Source organism: Ictidomys tridecemlineatus, chromosome 8 (genome assembly GCF_052094955.1).
Source record: "Ictidomys tridecemlineatus isolate mIctTri1 chromosome 8, mIctTri1.hap1, whole genome shotgun sequence".
Lineage (NCBI taxonomy): Eukaryota > Metazoa > Chordata > Mammalia > Rodentia > Sciuridae > Ictidomys > Ictidomys tridecemlineatus.
This window is the reverse complement of record NC_135484.1, coordinates 13,751,498-13,771,451: the sequence shown is the minus strand read 5'-3', so window position 1 is coordinate 13,771,451 and position 19,954 is coordinate 13,751,498. Positions and strand designations below refer to the sequence as shown.

Sequence of the window (19,954 nt, the reverse complement as noted above, 5' to 3'; positions counted from 1 at the left end):
AGCATTTATCTTCACAGCAATAAAAATGCTTAAGTTTAATCTTAAGATTATTTTAAGATGAGAAAACTATAACAAGTTTTACATTTATTATTTATTTATCATTTCCTTTGGTATAGCCTTCTGTTGGGAAACAGAATATGAGCCTATTAAGTCAAATTTCATAGATCTTTCCACTCTATTTTTGCTTATTTGTAGCAGATATTTTTTCCTGATATTGATATTTTAAAATATATTTTAGGTCATTTTCAAAATGCCATTTTGGACATATTAAAATATATTTCTAGTCTGATGGTAAGAAAATCCACAAGTTACTGTTTATGTATTTTAAAATAAAATATGTAATTTTCATTTATCCTGGAGAATAACAAGATGATATTTGATCATTGATGTATTTCAGAAGTTCTGGAATATAAATTAAAATAGCAAGGAATTAATTAATAAAAGGATAAATAAAAAGTCTGTTAAATTTTTAAAGGGGAAATTTTGGGGACAGAACTACTTAAATGTACTATGCTCTTTTTCTAATCCTCCACAGAAGACACGGCAGGCTGTGCATGTGCCACACCATGTGTGCTTGATTGCGAAAAATGTATGATGAGCAGGGATGATTTGTTCCACCTGTGATCTTAGCTAAGTGACATTGCACCCTCCCACCTTGCACATGGTAATAACTTGTTCTGAGCCATAGTGTGAAATGTTTCCTCACCTCGGTATTTATTTTACTATATTTAATAGAATGAAACTTCAAAGCGTTTTCCCATTCCAAAAAGAAAAAAATAAAATGAGATAAAAAGCGCCTGAATTTTAAAAACGTGTGTTGTGGAGTTACATAAAAGAAAGAACGATAAATGAGCATTCCAAGCCCATATCTTTCAGCTCAATTCTCTTAAACTGAGTGAAGTGTTTGATGATAATCTAATCACACGTTTATCTTGGAGCTTGGAGAGCTACTGTAACAGAACATCTCCATCCGCACCCAAGGTTATAAACGAATGCATTACAGCCACCAGGTCTGATTGCTTCACCTACAGAATGTAGTGTTTTGAGCTCCCCCTTGTGGTCAGTGAGGGTAAACACCACTAATACTAATTTTAACAATCCAAGTAGTTCTTAAAAAGTAATTGTAGACGATGGATACACTTCATGTTTTATAAGAGAATCAAGAGAGCGCTCCATTGAGGTTAATGCAAAATCAAGAAAAAGAATAATGTAACCATAAAAATATTTTAATGATATTGCACACAATATTGACTTTGAATGCATAAGTCTGACAATATTAATACACAATTCCATGTATAAAGTATTACCCAGTGTCAGTCAAGATCTCTTAGCTTGGTAGGCATTTTGTGTGAACTTAATTTTAATTGAGTCACAGAGCAATGAAAAATTTGTCTCAGGACCAAATAGGTTTTGGTGAAATAAATGTAAGAAAGAGATCTTAAAAGCTAGACATAGATTATCAATGTAACATCCGAGCAGGTCACCTTAATTTGGCTGATCTGCATGTCCATGGCAGAGGATGAAGTTTCCAAGGCATTGAGTTCTTTCTCTTTTTCAGTTATCCAGACGGACAGGTTCTCAAAATTACTGCCAAAATGATCCCACTTGTTTTTCACCATTTCCATGGTTTTAATACTAAAATTAACCAAATTAAGTAAAAAAAAATGCAATATTTTAACAGAGAACAACAACACCAGGTGAAAAGATAGTGAAGACATTTGTAACTATTTCAAAGTTGGAAATATTTGAGGAGGAAAAAATGTACACTTGATCTGAGTAGTCAGGTCTAAAGTCTTCCTTCCTATCTCTTCTGAGAATGAGCTCTTAAGGAGGCATCATCGAGGCTGCTACAAACGCAAACGCATTTTGAACAAAATATTGCTGAGTACAAGGAGTTCAAATCAGGTATAATCTAATTAAACGCTGCATGTGACCAGCACTTGCCAAGACTTATTTCAATAAACTATGCTAGAATAGATCCCAGCGTACATCATTTTTTAACAGTCCTGTTTTCAAGGACACATTCCTCTTTCCTGTAAAGGAGAGATTCCACCATAATGCTTTATACTAAAAGATCTTTAGGAGATGTGTCCTAAGAATCAAGATAGCACTTGTGGTCTGAACCCCTGCTGCCAGGCGGGAACTGCTGCCTTTATTACAGCTACACCTTTTGATTTAAAATCTAGAATGATTTCAGCGATTCATACATGTTTTATGGTCCTAATTCTAAAAGACTTTCATAAACTCTTTTTCATGAGCACCCTGCTTTTAGATTACATAAGTGTTATATGTAACAAAATTTCAACTATAGATTTTGTTTGTATTAGCTACACCTATATAACCAAGTGAATATGGCTTTCAGATTAAAAAAAAGAGTAGGAAACTAAGAGCATATCATTGAATTTATAAGTCCTTGGGTTAAAAAAAAGAAAGAAAGAAGGAAATAACATCCCTGTTTACCCAAAGGCACTTGAAGACATGAAGAAAAAAGCAATGGCATCATTGATTGTCAAATTAAATGGTATTGCAATCTTAAATTTATTCCCTGGGTATGCCTAATGCTCTTAGCAGTATAGAAAATACACATTATGTTATGTTGCAAGATTTTAAATAAGATTCAAATGGGCATTCTTAATAGAAGTAGTTTCTTTTCTAGTAAACTCTAAGTTTTACTATTTCTATTACTTGATGGAAGATATTTAATATAAAGTCCTCAGAATGTTTCAAGTTATATTTGTTTCAGATAAAATATTTATCATTTTTTAAAGTTTGGGCAAATGTAAAATGTCAATTTCAAGGTGTTAATATTATTAAAAAAATTTTTTTACATTTAAAATCCACCTTAGAAAGATGTCCTATTTCTTAAGAATAATAGATTATGTGTCCTTAATTTGAAACTACACAGAAGTATTTAGCCATATAATTTGGGGGAATATTGGACATATCCTCATAAGTTTATCCCCTGCAAACTTTTAAAAATATGTTGTTATCTATAGCAGAATATTAATAGGTTCAACTGCTATTTGTTTCTTTTCACATAAAGTAACATTAATGTTTAAAAATAAAATAGATTTTTAAAGTTAATTTCTGAAAAAGCATGTCAATCAGTGACAATTTGAGTCCCTAGGCACTGTAAGTAAGCTTATGAGCTTTGAATTGGAGACATTTGGTCTATGTGATGTGTGTTTAGGCCTAGATCGACACTACCGAAATATCTCCCCTTCCTTCTAACTGGTGACAGCAGAATAATAGAGTTTTAAAAAAGTAAAATATTGGCATTTTCTCTAGATTTTGTCTACAATGTACAAAGGCCACAGAATGGAATCAATATGGCTTTCTTGTGAACAAAATCAGTTTAAGTTGTTAATGCCACATCCCTTACATATTTTTGTTTTGTTGCAGATACTGGTTCCTGTGTTGAGGATACTTTCTTTTGAACTGTGAATCATATCTCAAGACATGCTGAAATACACAGACACTTTGAGATCTTAAAAGACGGTTTTGAAAACAAGACACAGGGAAGACTGCATTAAGCTTTATCTCAGAGAAGAAAGCTTAGGACTGGTGAAGCACATACTCTTCTTCAAGCGTGTCTTCTAGTTTTTTGACCTGCTCTTTGATTGACGCAGCCTGTTGCTGAAGCAATTGCTTATTCTTGGGCCCCAGTGGTATCTCTGAAGCTTCCTTAGCCAGGTTCTCAGCCTGGATTGCAATACCTTCTGTCCGCTTAGAAAATTCCTAGAAGAAAGATATTAGAGCCATTAGGTCAACATTTTATACTCTTTAACCCTGTCCTCAAGGAAATTGCAATATTGTGCACAGTCTTCCCCAGAATAGAGGGGCAGCTGGCTGGCAGGATTTATACATAAATAGATTTATGTTGTTCTGAACAATAAAACTGATTTTTATATGGTCAATTTAGACACTTCACTGTTTTTTCTTTTATATAAACAACCAGTTCTATCTTCATAGTTACCAGCAGTTCTCTCAGAAATTGTTTTCTCCTCTATTTCCTCCTTTGACTTATTGTTTAGAATTTATTGTTTAGAATTCTGAGCTACATTTTAGTAGTTAACTTATCCATACGTATGTTGATTTATTACAGGCCAGCTCACAAAATGATCAACAGGGATCAGTTCTTCAATCATACAGATAATAACTTGTTAATACAATTGAAGAATATCTCAAACAATGCAGAATACCAGTGATCTTTCCTGTCCAGAAACGCCAGAAAGGTTTTGTTTACTAGTTCCCTGAAAAGAGATATAATCTGATCTCAATGCTGTTAAATCTTATTTTTTTCCAATGCATATGCAACATAACAGAAAGAAGGTGAGTTTTCAACCCTTCAAATCTGGGCTGGAATCCCAGATGTGCTAATCACTGGTTGTTTTTCCATGTAAATGCAGATGATTGTGCTTGTCTTGAAAGGGTACTCTCAGCATTCTATTAGCAAATTCATTTTTAAGTACCCTACACTCTGGCAGGTACCAATTATCATTTTTATGTCCTTCATATAAAATTGAAGAAAATGGTTTATTAATTCTATTCATGGATTTTCAATGATTCTGAGCTATTTTAATTCAAAAGTTAATTTAATATGCATGAGGCCCTGGTAAACTTTAGATGTTATCTGAATTTTGTCGGGGTAAACAATGTGGAATACTAGATTAGAGAAGGTAAATCCAGTGATAATCTTGAATGAAGAAAATCAGTGTCTTAGTTCTTCTCATAAGAAAACTCACAGGAGCTATATAATTTTGATCATCAACTTACCTTCCTAAATAGGTAATGTAGAAACCCAACATAAATATTTGTAAAAAATCAGATTTTTCACCCAGCATCTCCCAGAATGATTATAAAATGATATATAAGATAGTTGCAACACAACAAATCCCACATTACCTACAACCATAATGCACCAATAAAAAAGTGGAAAAAAAGTTACTACTAAATACTATTTAAGCTTCCTATTTAAAAGATGTATTGTCCTCACAGAAATATCAATGTCATTTCACAGAAGTAGCCTGCAATTCAAGAGAATAAAATTGACTAAGCATCGTCTCCTTATGGTATAGAGCTTTATAGTATCCTAAAATATGATTTTTGCTGATGTCATAACATTAAATTCTATACTTAAAAGAACCCACTATTACCATCTGTGAACTCACAGTCATTTTAGAGTCAATTGTAAAGACTAAAAATCTCAGCATAATCTCTGATTCCCATGAAAAGAATTAGAGGTACAAAATAGTGTCCCCCAAGCCTGAAAGAACCCAGGGAAAGTAATGTTTGAAAATGCTTATTTTGTTCTTACGTTATTTTTTCAAACTATGTGTGGGGAAACACAATGGAGAGGAATTCAAAGAGCAGAATGACATCTATAAGAAAAATGAGAAGCAAAAATGGAATAGCATTGTAAGGCTCATTGCCAAGTCCTAAGCAGGCAGAGGAGTGGTAGTGGGAAGCAAGGGGAGAGCATGGTTTGCATGAGAGAGAGTGCAGTTGAAGCCAGGTTCTGTCCTTCACTAGCTGAGTGACCCTGAGACCTGAAAAACTCCGAATTCTCAACTCCTGGCCAGGAAAGCCATGCCTTGCAATGCAGATTCAATCTGACCTTGTTGTAGACACCCTCCAATACACTGGGGCCTAGAGGGCACAGCCACTCCAGGACTGTCACATAGAATACAGGTCGCAATATCAGTGCAAAGTGAGCACAGAAGGAGAGAACAGTTATCCCAGATTACACATGCTCCTTTGGCAGAGGACATAAACACATAGAGAAGCCACTCGGCTTTTGAATGAAAGTGTAACATAGTGCCTTAGAGTGCAGGCTTTGGGTAGAGATCTTTAGGGTTTGAATCCTAATGTTCCTGAGTGATCAGGAGGTCAGGGACAACTTTGTGCCTTAGGTATCCCTGTTTATACAAGAGGATTGATAATGAGGCCTGTTTGTCAGGAATGTTTTAAGAATCACCAAGTGATTAGGCCAGCATAGATGACAGACTTAATAAACATTACTGCAAATTATTAAATCACTCCAAAAGTGTGGAAGATCACGGAGGATGAAGGAGAATTTTGATAATAAGACTAAAAATATGGCCTGTGTTTCATCTTTAGGCACTTTAACTGATCCACGGGGATGACACAAGTGAAGTCACAGGGCTGGATTTCTCTGGAGGGAACCACCTATGGAAATCAATCCAGTAAGCATCTTTGTGTTTATAAAAGACATCTAATATACAATTTGGATACATAAAGTAATTGAAATTTAAAAATAAATTTTAAACAATTTTATCTTTAAATGGCTAATGAAAACTGAAGTATTGAAAGAGTCTGTGGCCTTATAAAACTTCACACTCCTTAATAAATTAATAATAGGAGAAATGACAAAAAATTAGCAGTATGAGACAGAGGAGCTTTTCCTAAGAAAACAGAAGACAGAGGTTTCCTTGCTGAAGGTTGGGAAAGTATGGCCGCCAGGTCTTTCCCTGATACACTGGCTAATCCATGGTTTCGTTATTTCAGCCTTTCCCTCCCTTCTCTTATCCTTTCTCCTCCTCTCTTTCTCTTCCTTCTTTCCAAAGACATAGAAAAATATTTATTTTGGAAAGGAGCTGCACACTCAACTGCACTTCACACTGTCGCAAGAGTGAGGTGTCTTTCAGGATAAACAAGAAACACACTTTTGGGGGAAATGGCAGCCACCTTAAATGAGAAGCCTTAATCCAGTCTTTCTATAAACATCAACTTGGCATAGTAGCAACCAAAAAAGCCCGAACGACTCCTCTAAATGCTTCATGCGAATGTATTGGCCTGCTCTAAGTACCCAAGGTATTTGTGCTTCCCTGTTAAAAACACTAAGCACACTCCTAACTGCCCTCTTTGATACCCAGCTGGAATATCAATCTCACTGTGCCCAAAACTGATTTGGATCTTGCCCCACTAACACTCACTCCTTCCAATTCCCCTACTTGCTCTGGTTATCTGGTCAGGCCCCAAACCTGGTGCTTCATATTCTTTTCCTCTGTTCTATCCAGATAGTTTCTGTACGTTGGTGTCAACTTCACCTTATCTTTGTACCTGATCCCATGCATTCACTGCCCCTGCCACCTTAATTCCCATTTGAACTCCCATGTGTCCATATGTAGTAACTTTCTAACTGAATCCCAGTCTTTCACCCTTTCAATCAGTTTTCTTCATCTACTTAGAAACTCATCTCCCTAAAGCGCAGCTCTGGTTGTGTGACTTTTTCTCAAAGATCTTCAAAGGCTCCAGCTCCATGTTTCCTAGAGAAAAAAGTTTTAGCTCTTCTAGGACTACATGATATTGCCCAGTTTTACTATACGAATTCTCATTGCTGTATCTACTTCACGGTACAGGATCCTGGTGTCCAGCACTTTGACACCCCATGCTGTTTCCTTTCTGAGGAATTTCTCTCTGTTCTAAGCTCCAAGCTCAGCTTTCCTAAGGTCCTCTGCCCTTTGCATTTCAGATTCAACTATCATTGCCTCAATAATTTTAAAAATATACATATCTGTTAGTGAATTAACCATTTCTCACTTTCTTGAAAAACTTCACCTAGATCTTAATGTTTAAATCCTACTTATGTTTTCATTTCCCAATATGTCAAAGAGTAAATAACAACTACTGATTAAATAATAATAAATAATAGAAATAATGGAGGAGAAATAGTATGTTCATCGTAATAATGAGCACCAAGGAACCATGTGGTACTATTGATATACCTTTGTCTGTTCCAGTTCTGAAGATAAGCTTTCCAAACTGCTAAAACTCAGGAAGCGTTCATGGCTGGAACCAGTTTGGAAAAGGTATCTGACCACTGTCTCTTTGTTTGTCTCAAATCTCTCCCATTTCCTTAAGGTGACCTTAAATTTGAAAAAAAAATACATACATATGTTACCAAAGTGTTTGGAAAAATATTGCTCTGTTTTCATTCATTCTCTAAACTGTCAACTTCCAGTGAATTTGCAGTTTAATTTTCACATGATCTCACTGAGTAAAGATGATTCCAAACCCAGTGTGGTGGTGTACCTGTAATCCCAGCTACCTGAGAGGAGAAGGCAAGTTCCAGGCCAGTCTGGGCAACTTAGCAAGGCCATGTCTCAAAATAAAAAAATAAAAAGGATGAAGCTCAGTGGCAGAGTGCATCTGTACCATGTGCAAAACAGAGGATCCTAGTGTTTTCTGTAAGAATTTTTTTTTTTTTTTCTGGGCCTCATGGTCTTCATCAAAACAGGGCACACAGACTTGATGGTTTCTGAGTCTCCCATTGTTGTGACATCCTACCCATTAGCAGTGTGGCTTTAAATGTGGATGAGTGACTAAGAGAAAAAGCATTCTAATCTCTCAAGAAAGGAAGGATGGAGGGGGGTGAGGTGGGGAGGAAGAGAAGTGAGCAGGTGACAACCTCAAACTGTTTTTAAGGGAACCTGTCTACATCTCTATAAAGCGTAGAGGTGCTTAAAGAAGCAGCTGCTGGACTGCCTGAAGAGTGAAACATATAATCAGATGTTGGATTCAGGCAGGTGTGGATCAAATCCTGGCTCATCATTGATCACTGCTGTGTGACATGGGGCCAAGTCCCCAAAGTCTTCTTAGGAAAACTGCCATATTTTCATTCATTGCTGTATCGTCAAACTCATCCACACTGGCAAGGTGTGCTGACTTCAGGCCTCATAAGGCTAATCTGCTGATGCAAAGAGGCAGTTCATGTGAAGAACTGAACAGATGTCGAAGGATCAGAGGCAGAAGCAGAGGTTTGCTCCTGCTGATAGGAGACATAATTGGACGTCAACACAACTTAGGTCTCTACCAAAATGGCCCCAAGTGACCGGCCCTACCTGGATGCGGCGTTCCTGCCTCTCCCTGCCCTGCTCCACACTGGCCAGGGTGCTCTCTAGCTTCCGCAGCTCCTCCCGGCCAGGGCCAGCCAGCCCACCTTCTGTCTGCTGCGCCTGCGCCATCTGCTGCTGTAGGTCCCTCTTCTTGGCTGAGATCATCTTCGTCTTTTGCTGGAAGAAGTTGTTCAATAGATGGATGTAAAACTCACTCTCTAGGCAGCTAAGCTAAGCTTGGCCACAGCACCCACACTTATCAGAAGTACAGAATAGTAGGGCCTTGTGTAGCACAGGCCTACACCGTTTTAAAGTGAAGTTTAACAGTTAAAACAGTAAGAATGGAGTTCATAACTCACTTGAAACTATTGTTCGAAGTATGATATGTCAAGAGCTTTGTAATGTTGTGAACAACCAATAAAAAAAAAAAACAGTAAGAATAGGGACTTTGTGTTAAGCTAAGGTGGACATTTTATATAAATATTTTATGTTTTTAATGGTAAATATAGCAATAATTTGGTTTTATGTTTTAATTGTGTGAAATTTGACCAACATTTAACATTTGGGGGCAATACTTCAGAAAAAAATTTGGCTAAACAGTGCATTTATCATGACTCCTCTTAATCCTTTTCAGCTGAAAAACCTGTAGTTCCAATTCTTCTGTTATCATTGACACTGTAAAAATGCAGATATTAAGATATTTCCTTCTGGGTATATTATAAATAGTTTATGTGCTGAGATATTTTGAGGAAAGTTGTGCTTTAAAAGAAAACTTTTCACTGAAGTATAATCCTCAAACAGAATAGCACACAGATCTCAAGTGTACAGCTTGAGTATACATGTCCTCAGAAACAAGTACCTGGTTCAGGAAATAAGAGAAGAGCTTGAAAATACTAATATGTATATTATACATATATTGATATTATACATATATATCTGCAATCTTACCTTTCTCTGAATTAAAGTAAACAGAAAACCAAATAATTTTACAACATTGAAGACAATGTAAAACAAAACATTGTTTTCTAGTCTCAGGCTTTGTATAATTATTAAATAAATCTATAAAGCTTAGAGGTTGCTATTTTACACATACTTTTAATCAATTCCATTTTTGTATATATGGAAATTTGTCATTAAGTATTTTATTTTTATGAATAAAGTGTTTACATCAATCATATCTCCATTTATATTGAGTTTGACAAGTAATACATTCCATTTATGAGTATATTTTAATGTCCACTACCAGACTGTCAGGAAATAAGTTGATTGTTTATTGTCAGAGTCTGGGGGATAGTTCAATGGTACAAAGGCTGCTTAGCAAGGCCATGTTTCAAAATAAAAAGGCCCTGGCTTCAATCTCTAGCACACACACACACACCCCGTACACACACAATATTTATTATCAGTATACATACTAGATTCCTTAACTTCTAGTTGTAATTCTTTACAAGTGTATATTCTCCTGAAAAGTCTGATACTTCAAAGAAATTATGTTTCAAACTAAAATGTGTTTGAAGTGGTAAAATGAAGACCTGTTTTAACATAATGACAAGAGAATAGTGATCTCAAATCTGAAGCAATTTGTGTCTCAGTGATTTCTTCTATCATGAAAAGTACAATTTAGCCAGCTTCGTGTAAATTTTTGCACCTAAATCAATTTACTCTCCACACTATTCCTTGAAATTTTTGATGTCATCAAATCATTCTTTCTAGGAATTGTCTTGAAGGATATTCTGAATTATCTAACACTTAGCAGAGAGAATAGAAAATATAAGTGCCGTGTTGTTAAAGCCATTCAGCCAGGTTCCTTCCCTTCCTTCTTCTCCCCATCTCCTAGCCCAGGACATACTCTCATGCCTCTGGTCTGCAGGGTCAGAGGGCCCTTCTACCTGGTGGTGAAGAAGTAATTGCTGTGCTTCAAACAGATTTTCAGTGTCCAAGATCTTCTCAGCTTGTTCCTGGACTTCTTGAGAGCCAGAAATTAATTCTTCAAGGGAGTTTTTTACAATTTCTTTGTACTGAACACAATCCCCAAAGTTGCTTAACATCTTTTCAACCTAAATTAAAAAAAAAATAGAGTAAATCTTAGGTTACTTTGGGAAATTCATATAATACTATTTTGAAGTATGAGCAACAAATTAACACAGCATATATCTACTATGTTCAAAGCGATTCCTTGATAAATGTACACATTGAGAAATGATTTCACTAATCAAGCCTATCTATCAACTCATACATTTAGTTTTCTGCGTGTGAAAGAACATTTTGGGTTAGAAATGTAAGAAAATTTCAAGGGCATAACATAACGTGATTAACTATGGTGATCATGTGGCACTGGATCTCCAGAATTTATTCATATTATAATTTAAAGTGCATATCCTTTGATCAAAATCATCCAATTAAAGTCCATGAATTTTTATATATTTTAAGAGTATACATACTGTCAGAATAAGTAAAAATATACTCATACATTCCCAATTTTATTCTTTCACATATTTTGAAGCTTATTTAATTATTATTAAACCACATAGCCACTTGTAGAAACTGCAAGTTTCATTTGATTTGGTGCTTTCTGCCATATTGAAAACCTAATTTAAATACAAAAAAAAAAGGAAAAAAAAACAGTTTCTTTGTATTTAGCAGTCAAAGCAGGATACTAAAACAATCCATTAAACATATCATGTGCCGGTTCTCTCTAATTATAATCTCATGACTAATACCTGTTTGTAACAGTGCTTTACATTGAGTTCACCCTATTTATTAAATGAGAAAACAATTGTAGAGAAGAAAAAGTAAAGAATTGAAGAGTAGTTTGTTAAAAATGCAACTCCAATATTTCTAAATAAAACATAAATATAATTCCTAGTTTTGTGGTTGGTTAGCTAATTCCCTTCCTCGCCATTTTCCTGAGTTTTAAGTTTCCTCTTCTGTCTGATGTCTGCTTTCTCTAGATTAACCAAGAGCTTCTGTTTTCTCCATCTTCACATAGATCACTGGTTTCGGAGTTAACGGTCATCTGTCTTCCACGGAAGCCTTCCAGTTCGTCTTTCTCTTCTCCTATTTATTTTTCTTTGACCCTCTCTGGTCTGAGTTTGTCCAAGGTCACTTGGAGGATGCTCTTCTCTAAACAAGCTGCAATGAGAACCTGGGAGAGCCACAAACTCCAGATCTCAGCCTAGATCATCAGCTCTGTTGAGAGCAGTGACTCTTCATGTCACCCTAGGAATCCACCCACAGTCTTTCCTTCTTACACAGACAATTGCAAATGTTCCTGTTCTGCATTAATTTAAACATTAAGTGGTTTGTTATCAAAGGAAGGACCTGGTGGTGCCCAGTCCATTTTCTTAAATTTAAGTCTAGTTAATCAGAATGTGTTTTTCTCCATTCTTCTTTTTTTTCCACTAAGTGATTAAGTAGAAAAAAAGATTGCTAAGAAAAATCATGCAGAAGCTTAAGCTAGATGAATGTGCAAAGAATTAACATCTGTGCAAGCAGACGTTAGAGGTGGCCTGTCGCTAAGTCCCACGGCCTTCACTAAGAGAACACTTTGGGGAAAAAGCAAATTGCTTCATGAAATCTGACAAAAAACAACTAATAATTTTAAAGGTCGCCACATGTTTTGTGGGGGAGGAGCACATGATGTCACTGAAAGTCACTGTTAGATCTTGGCTCCAAGATCACCTTCACATATTCTAACTTTCTAAACTGTTGTTCCTTTTGCTGTCTTCACTAAGGAAAGAGCAGGAGGGCAAGGGTCAAATTTTCACCTAGGTAGTGGTAACTAACTAAACTTGTCCAATGCTGTGGAAGATGGGTCATCAAAGCTTTGAATCAAAGCGTTGAAATAGCTTACGTTCAATAATGCTATTTTGAATTTGTTCAAGATTCTTAAGAAAACTGTAATTTATCTATATTTATAATTTTATAATTATATCAAATTTGTAATTTAATACAATTTATATATCAAAATCTTCACATCAAACTAAAGTCATAAGCAATCCCAAGTATTTGGGGCTTGTGTAAATTCCCCATTACAGTCTCTAGCAGAACTATCCACATGGCTTAAAATTTATGAAGTTAGTGCCAATTATTAGGGAAATCTGTAGAGAATTCCACATCTTCAGAATAAGAGAGTTTGTGGACATTTTGTAGTCATCCAACAGATAATTTTCTATGCAAGTTTATACTTAAACAATGTAAAAGAAATACCGGTAAACACCTGTTCTACTTTACTGCCTTACATTATCTTCCCACTCAAAAAACATTGGACTATACAACAACCGAGGGTGGAAGAGATCCTACTACAAATTAAGTAGGTGGGTTTCCTTACTTATATATATATACAGAAATATAAACAGACACTGGAATGCCTATTGTTAAGTTTAAAACGAGATGACTTTGGCTAACAGAGAATTTTCCTGACCTGCTGACTAAACATTGGATATTTTATTATTACCAGCTATGGTCATCAAACATTTACTCTGTCCAGGCTCTACACTGAATACTCTGCAGACATTATTGCATTTAATCCTTGTGGCTCCCTTTTGGGGTATTTTTAATATTGTTTTACAAGTAAGAAAGTTGGGGCCAAGAGACATCAAATAACAAACTCAAGGTTATAAGGAAGCTGGTCATCAGACAGAAGCTGTGCCCATGGATTTGTCTGACCCTCAAGCCTTTTTCTAATCTTTATGATATACTTTAAAGTGACTATAAAATAACTGTAATTTATATACAGTTTATTTCAGCCCTGAGCAGAAATAAACTGCCTTAGTAAGAGAAAAAAAAAATGTTGGCTGATAAACATTAACCTTCCCATTAATCTGAACTAATATATCCAGTAATGGCATTGACCATAATTCAAGTATCCCCAATTTTCCTTCAAATCTTCTCATAGATAAATGTGATGACTATTTCAATTAGTTTATAGCTGTTTCAACTAGTTTATTTATACAATTACTTGCTAAGCTACTATCAAGAGAGAACCCTCCAGGTATCTCACCCCCAGAACTGTTTAGAGTGTGGGTAAAGTGACAAACCTCTGACAGCAAAGCCATGAGAGCCTTGAAAGAGCCAGACAGTTTTGCCAGCTCGTCTCCTTGCTTTTGTGCTTCAGTCTCAGAAGAAACTTCAATCAAAATTTTCAGCCTGGATTTCAGCCAGCTGAGAGTCTCCCCTTTTTTGGCAACATCATTCCTGATCTCCTGGAATGAAAGAACACTTTTGGTGAGCAAAGTGCAACGGTGATTCTCAATTGTCAGCAGGAAAGGACTCCACCCAAGGCTTGTAGGGTGGATATAAGAGAGCCAGACAGTCACTCCCGGATGGAGCACCTGCTTACTGTGCTTTGAGCACAAAGTTTTAACCAAAGTCCAGAGAAGAAACATTCTTCAATAAGTTCTGACTATACCCCCACAATCATCTTCATAATTAGATTGGGTACATACAAATATTTCCTAAGCATTCTAAAGATGCTCCTAAAACGACCACAGAAGAAAACAAGATAGCCAAATAAGGCATTATAATATACATACTTTGTTACTTCACTTTCTGTGATCTGGAAGGAACATAGCAGAAAAGAAAAAGCATGATATTCCTAACATATTTAATTAGCTGTTTTCTTTTATTAAAGAGTTTAGTTACTTAATATTGTTATAGATGCTCTAAAGATTTAACTTTATTAACTTATACTTTTTCTCTCATTTTTTTAGCTTTTAGAAGTTAACACACCAAATATTAAGAGGTATACAAAGGATCACAGCTCTAATCAAAGCAGGGAGCGTTTATCAGCCAAGACAATGCTGGAAAGACTCTGGGGCTTTGCACTTGCAGGGTTGGTGACCAGCAGCATGGTGACTGGGCAGTCTGTCCCTCCTACACCACAATCTGGTGTAGTGCAAGGGCAGGGGTCTCCAACACGCTGTCCCAGGGTTTTCCCAGGGCAAATGCACACCAGTCAGGAAATGGTTAATTCCAATCTCTGCATTCTAAGATGTAATTTTTTATGTATGTCATAACAGCAACCATAAAAATATAGATATCTTCTATATGCACACCATGACATTATTGAGCAGCTCTAGTTTTGATGCAACTACATAATTTAATAAGAAAGAAAATAGAAAAGGACAAGAACAGAAAGAAAAAATTCTCTTCTTAATGGAAATTACATGACATGCAAGGATTAAAAATGATTAAAAGGAAGAGTTTTCACATTAGCAAGTGGAAGAGCCAAGCTAAGAGAATGGATGCAGTTTGCAGAAAGCTAACTGTCTTCAGGCCTGAACCTCTGTCACCCTGGCTGGGTTTAGCAGGCTGTACCTCTGCCCAAGGCTGAAATAAACTGTCCAGTCTGAATATGATAAAGAAAGGACACTTGGAGAGCTTGCCCATTTCCCCGATTTTGCATGGCTGAAGATGGACTGCATAAAAGCACACAGCCTTCTTATTTTCTGTGTCAGTTCTTAAATCTGTGCTGTTACTCATGCACGCATGCAATGTCCTGCTCAGCAGTCCCCATTAGCTAAAGATGCACTGGAGACTGTGCTGAGCATGATCTCAAAGCTTCTGTTGATTCAATAGAAAAACCCACAGTTCTCCATAGTAATATGGGAAGACTTATCTTTAAGATAATTTTCAGAAAAAAACAATATTTTTTTCCTATAAAGAAAGAAAGACAACATTGTCTAATATTTTGTATTTATTACTGGAAATCATCCTGTGGCAGACAGTGGCTCAGAACTTACATCGGAGGCATGTTTAACCTGGTTGTAGTTGGTAGCGTCAATGGCCTTATCCTTGAAGGCCTTCAACTGCGTCTCCTTTGTAGCTATCCAAGATGACAACTCAGAAAATCTGAAACAATGCAAGCATTTTCTAATTAAGGGAGAAAATTCTCAGAATGATTAGATTTTAGATTAGATTTCTATTTTGAATTTACCCTTGGAAATATAACAATCAAATGGATTAACTAATCAATGAACAAATTCTCTGGAAACTTTTACATGACGCTCAGAGTAGAGGTGTCCACCTCCAAACTCAGAAACATGAAGGAGCCTCAGCAGAGGACAAATATGTGTCTCAGGGCCTGAGCCCTTGGAGGAAGGAAGGTGCCATATAAGGTCTGGTGCCTCCAAGAGGCTGGAGGCCACCTGTGAGGGAGGAAAGGACTGACCAAATCGGCCTCAGAGACAGAACATCCGGCCCATGTGTCATAAAGCACTTCACCCTGTTTCTAACTGAAACCCATCCTTTTTACCAATTGAAGTATTTTTTTATAAGAACATGGGCAAGATCATGCAATTTGATTTTCTTTATTGTGTGAAATAAAGCATATATCATCTCTTGTTCTATAATGGTCCTTCAAGTAACAGAATCAAGATAGATTAGGTCCTTCTCTGGAGACCACCCCAAGGCTACCTGCTGGCGTAGTCCTTCCACTTGTCTGGGTCATCCACAAGCTTCGCATAGGTGCAGTCGATGGCAGCTCTGAGCTCTTTCAGGGCCATGTGACAGGTTACAGGTATTTCCCTTACTGGGTCCCGGACTGGGAGCTTCCCACACAGTTCTTCAATGAGTTGTAACCTTTTCTCACACAGATGATGAGGACCTTTGTCACTGAAGAAAATCTAATAAGCAATAAATGTTTTTAGAATCCACGTGAGAAGTCATAAAATACCTTAAAATTTCACAAAAAGACTAAAGGGAGAGTGCTGTAGACCACCAGTTGTAAGGTAATTGCACATTTTTTTTTTTCCTACTCAAAGCAAAATCTGAGCCCCTCCTTTAAGTAACAGGCGCCTGCCCAGGATTACACATTCGGGGCAGGAGACCTACCCTGTGCTCCTTAATGATATTTTCACTGCCTTCCTGGGGCACCAGCTTGGTCTCTCTCTCCAGCTCAGCCTTGCATTCTTCTACAGAGGCTAAGAATCTCTTCTTCTCCACGGCAATCTTCAAATGCAGCAAATGATAAGGGGCCTCTCCTTGAAGATCCTGGATTCCACAGGAAAATCCAAGAAAACACACTCATGCTCCTGATTGTGTACATTTTCAGTTGAAGTGGCAAGAAGACTTAAAATATTTACTTCGTATATTGTACTTTTCTAATTTGTGGGGCTGCAGTGGTTCCTTTCAAGCCTGCTGTGGGTCATGTATTTCCACAGCGATCTTTTGGTTTAATTTTTACATTAGTGCTGCACAGATATTAGTGTTCCGATTTTACAGATTAGACCATTGAGGCTCCAGGGTAAGTGAAAAAGCGAAGGGAAAACTTGAGGAAACTTTATTAATATCCATCCCCCTCCCACACCAAAAAAACTGAAACAAACAAGGATTAAAAAGCCCCAAAGAGCTGACCACCTGCCCGTCCTCCTCTGATTAGACCATGCATTGAAAAAATAAGCAAGCAAGTGTGCAACACATAACCATCTAATGTTCTCTTCTCTTGATATAAACATAGGCTTCCTTATTACTTTTAGTTCTATAACTTATTAATTTTAGCCAACTTGAATCCTCTAGCACTTAAAAGGATTAGTTTAGGAGAGAATACTAATTGATGAGAAAAATGAGCTTGGACTATGGAAAGACAAGGACACTTCAATTAAAGTGTCGATCCATAATACAATTAAGGTATGCTGAACTTCAAAGGCACTTAGAGACCTTGAATTTCTTTGAGAATCTCTTGTTTAAATGAGTCACTGTAATTTTCAAATCTAGAAAGCAAAAGTGGTATATGTCTTTCCACTGTGCTTTTCGTATGCACAAAAGATGATGTTTTATTAGCCAATGTTACTGAGACCTAAAAAATCTAGAAAGTAACCTAACCAGATAGTTACTTGCAATCCCCAAGGCCCTTACACATAATGCCATGAACTGTCATCTTATGCAGCATGCACTCTCCTGTAGCTGGGGCAGACTTCTTGCCCTCTGCTTGGGGAGGACAGCCCTCAGCCTCTGCAAGTTGATGTACCCATTTCCAAAGGGCTCTGTGTGCCAGGTCCACCCTTGCTTCCCACAGTTCCTCCACAGCATGTGACTCATGGATCACACTGGGCTCCAAGGGATCTGATGCCTCCCACTTGCACTCCACCTTCCTCTCCACCCCAACATCTCTGTGTTTTCTTTGAAGTCCTAGCTCAAAACCGTCACTCTAGTCACTCTTCTCCATTCTCCAAGTGGGTCCACCTCTATCTTTCAAAGTTTTCATAAATATATTTTCAGCTTATTATATTCTACACTTTTATCTTTTGTGACTAAATATCTCCCAAACTGAAATCTAATAAGCTTTTTGTGGGAAAAGGAATATGTTTTGTTCATTTCTGAATTTTTACCCAATAGATACTTTTATTTATATTTTTACAATATAGCTATTTATATTAGATGATAAAATCCTGAGGACAGTTACTGTGTGTGTGTGTGTGTGTGTATATATATACACACACACACACACACACACACACACATAGGCATATATATATAATTTAATATTTAACAATTTATATTGTTAATGTAGCAATAGTGTAGTATAGCAGTAATACATTGTTATTAATACAATCATTTATATAAGTAATACACAGTGATTTTATTACACATACACACACACACACACACACACACACACACACATAGTGATTTCACCAGTAGACCTATCATGATTTATTCAACTGAGAAGAGTTTATTAAATGTCAGTTGAATAAATTAAATGCCCTCATCACACAAGCTGGGAAAAAAAAGAGTACTTAAAACATATGATAAAATTGATACTACTGTGAAATAGGCATAGCGAAATTCTACCATAGTTTATCGTGTTTTACTCAAGTTTGGTTTTTTTAGAAGGACCAAGGTGGCTTTCCATGAGTTTCTGGATTTCCTCACCCTGCATCTCTGCACCCTCACACTCTCCCTTCCCTCCTGAAGCTGTCCCAGTGTCCCCAGGTCCTGACTCACCTTCCATTGTTTATGGAGCTTCCTCACAGCCTCCTGCAGCCCCTGCTGCTCCTGCTCGGGGAGGATGTCCGTGAGCTCATCGCAGGCTTTCAGGAAAGCGTTGAGGACTCTCTGATCCAGCTGACTGAAAAACTCCTGGCAGGGAAGAGCCAAAGTGGTCAAGATGCTGGGCAGAGAGACAGCATCTGAGCCAGCTGCTGCCCTCTTCAAAAACTTGGAACATTCCCCACTTTTTTTTTTTATTTTCCAGGAATAAACTATAAGCACCTATCATTAGGAGTCAGAGGTTTTCATATTGGAAATTTGACTATTATATTTTATACTTTAGTAAAAACAAAATCATTGCAGCCTTCAAATTCAGTGGAATATTCTAAGAAGCCAGTGGAAAAATTCTGAAACCTTGATTCCATAGATAGAATTTTCCTTCCTCTTTGGTAAAGTCAGAAGGGCAGGAACAAAGCCAGGACTAAGCCTCTTAACTCCTCATTTCTTGACCACAGTGCATTCTGGGCCCTGGTGATTCATTATGAGCCATCCCACATTTCCCCACGTGCACCCTTGAACACACACACTATGGATGGGACTGTGTCCTCAAATTCCTGGGTTGAAGCCCTGACCCCAAATATGGTGGCAGTTGGAGATGGGGCCTTTGCAGGGTACTGAGTTTTAGATGAGGACGTGGGGGCAGAAACTTCATAGTAGGACCAATATTTTCATTGTAGAGGACAGCAGAGAGCTTGCCAGCAGGCTCCCACAAGGACATGGAATAGGCAGCCAGAAAGAGGACCCTCGTCAGAACCCTTCCATTCCAGCACCTTGATTTCATACTCCCAGTTTCTACAACTCTGAGAAATAAATCTGTCATGTAAGCCACACAGTCTACGGTATTTTGTCACGACAGTCTGAGTAGACCAAGACATATGTGACCAGGTCTCACAGTCTCAGGAGTGTGTCTGCAGGGATATTTTGAACAGTCATTCTGAAGAGAGGTGCCACCTCATACAGGTGTATAAATTGAATGAGATGCTTTGTGCTTTATGGTGACAGACCTTGACCCTGAGTTCAGAAAGCTGCATCCCAAACACATTGGGTCATCACTTCAGAGTGTGGCTTAAATACATATCCACTGAAATTTCAGGAAAAAAGAATTC

The 19,954-nt window shown here is 37.1% G+C and overlaps 1 protein-coding gene across 16 annotated transcripts in view; it reads right to left on the bottom strand.

Moving 5' to 3' along the window:
- The window catches only part of Syne1 (spectrin repeat containing nuclear envelope protein 1), a 428,203-nt gene that overhangs the window by 256,958 nt on the left and 151,291 nt on the right, over window positions 1-19,954 (bottom strand). For 15 of the 16 annotated variants that reach the window (XM_078018867.1, XM_078018877.1, XM_078018878.1 and 12 more), the window contains 10 exons: window positions 18,804-18,938; window positions 16,692-16,850; window positions 16,275-16,483; window positions 15,602-15,710; window positions 13,898-14,062; window positions 10,748-10,915; window positions 8,865-9,035; window positions 7,749-7,889; window positions 3,578-3,738; window positions 1,485-1,635 (listed from right to left, as the gene is read on the bottom strand). In XM_078018867.1, coding sequence (XP_077874993.1) covers window positions 1,485-1,635; window positions 3,578-3,738; window positions 7,749-7,889; window positions 8,865-9,035; window positions 10,748-10,915; window positions 13,898-14,062; window positions 15,602-15,710; window positions 16,275-16,483; window positions 16,692-16,850; window positions 18,804-18,938 — 1,569 coding nt within the window. Of the gene's footprint in view, window positions 1-1,484; window positions 1,636-1,744; window positions 3,739-7,748; window positions 7,890-8,864; window positions 9,036-10,747; window positions 10,916-13,897; window positions 14,063-15,601; window positions 15,711-16,274; window positions 16,484-16,691; window positions 16,851-18,803; window positions 18,939-19,954 lie in introns of those variants that run through there. The other variant, XM_078018881.1, reaches the window with a different exon arrangement.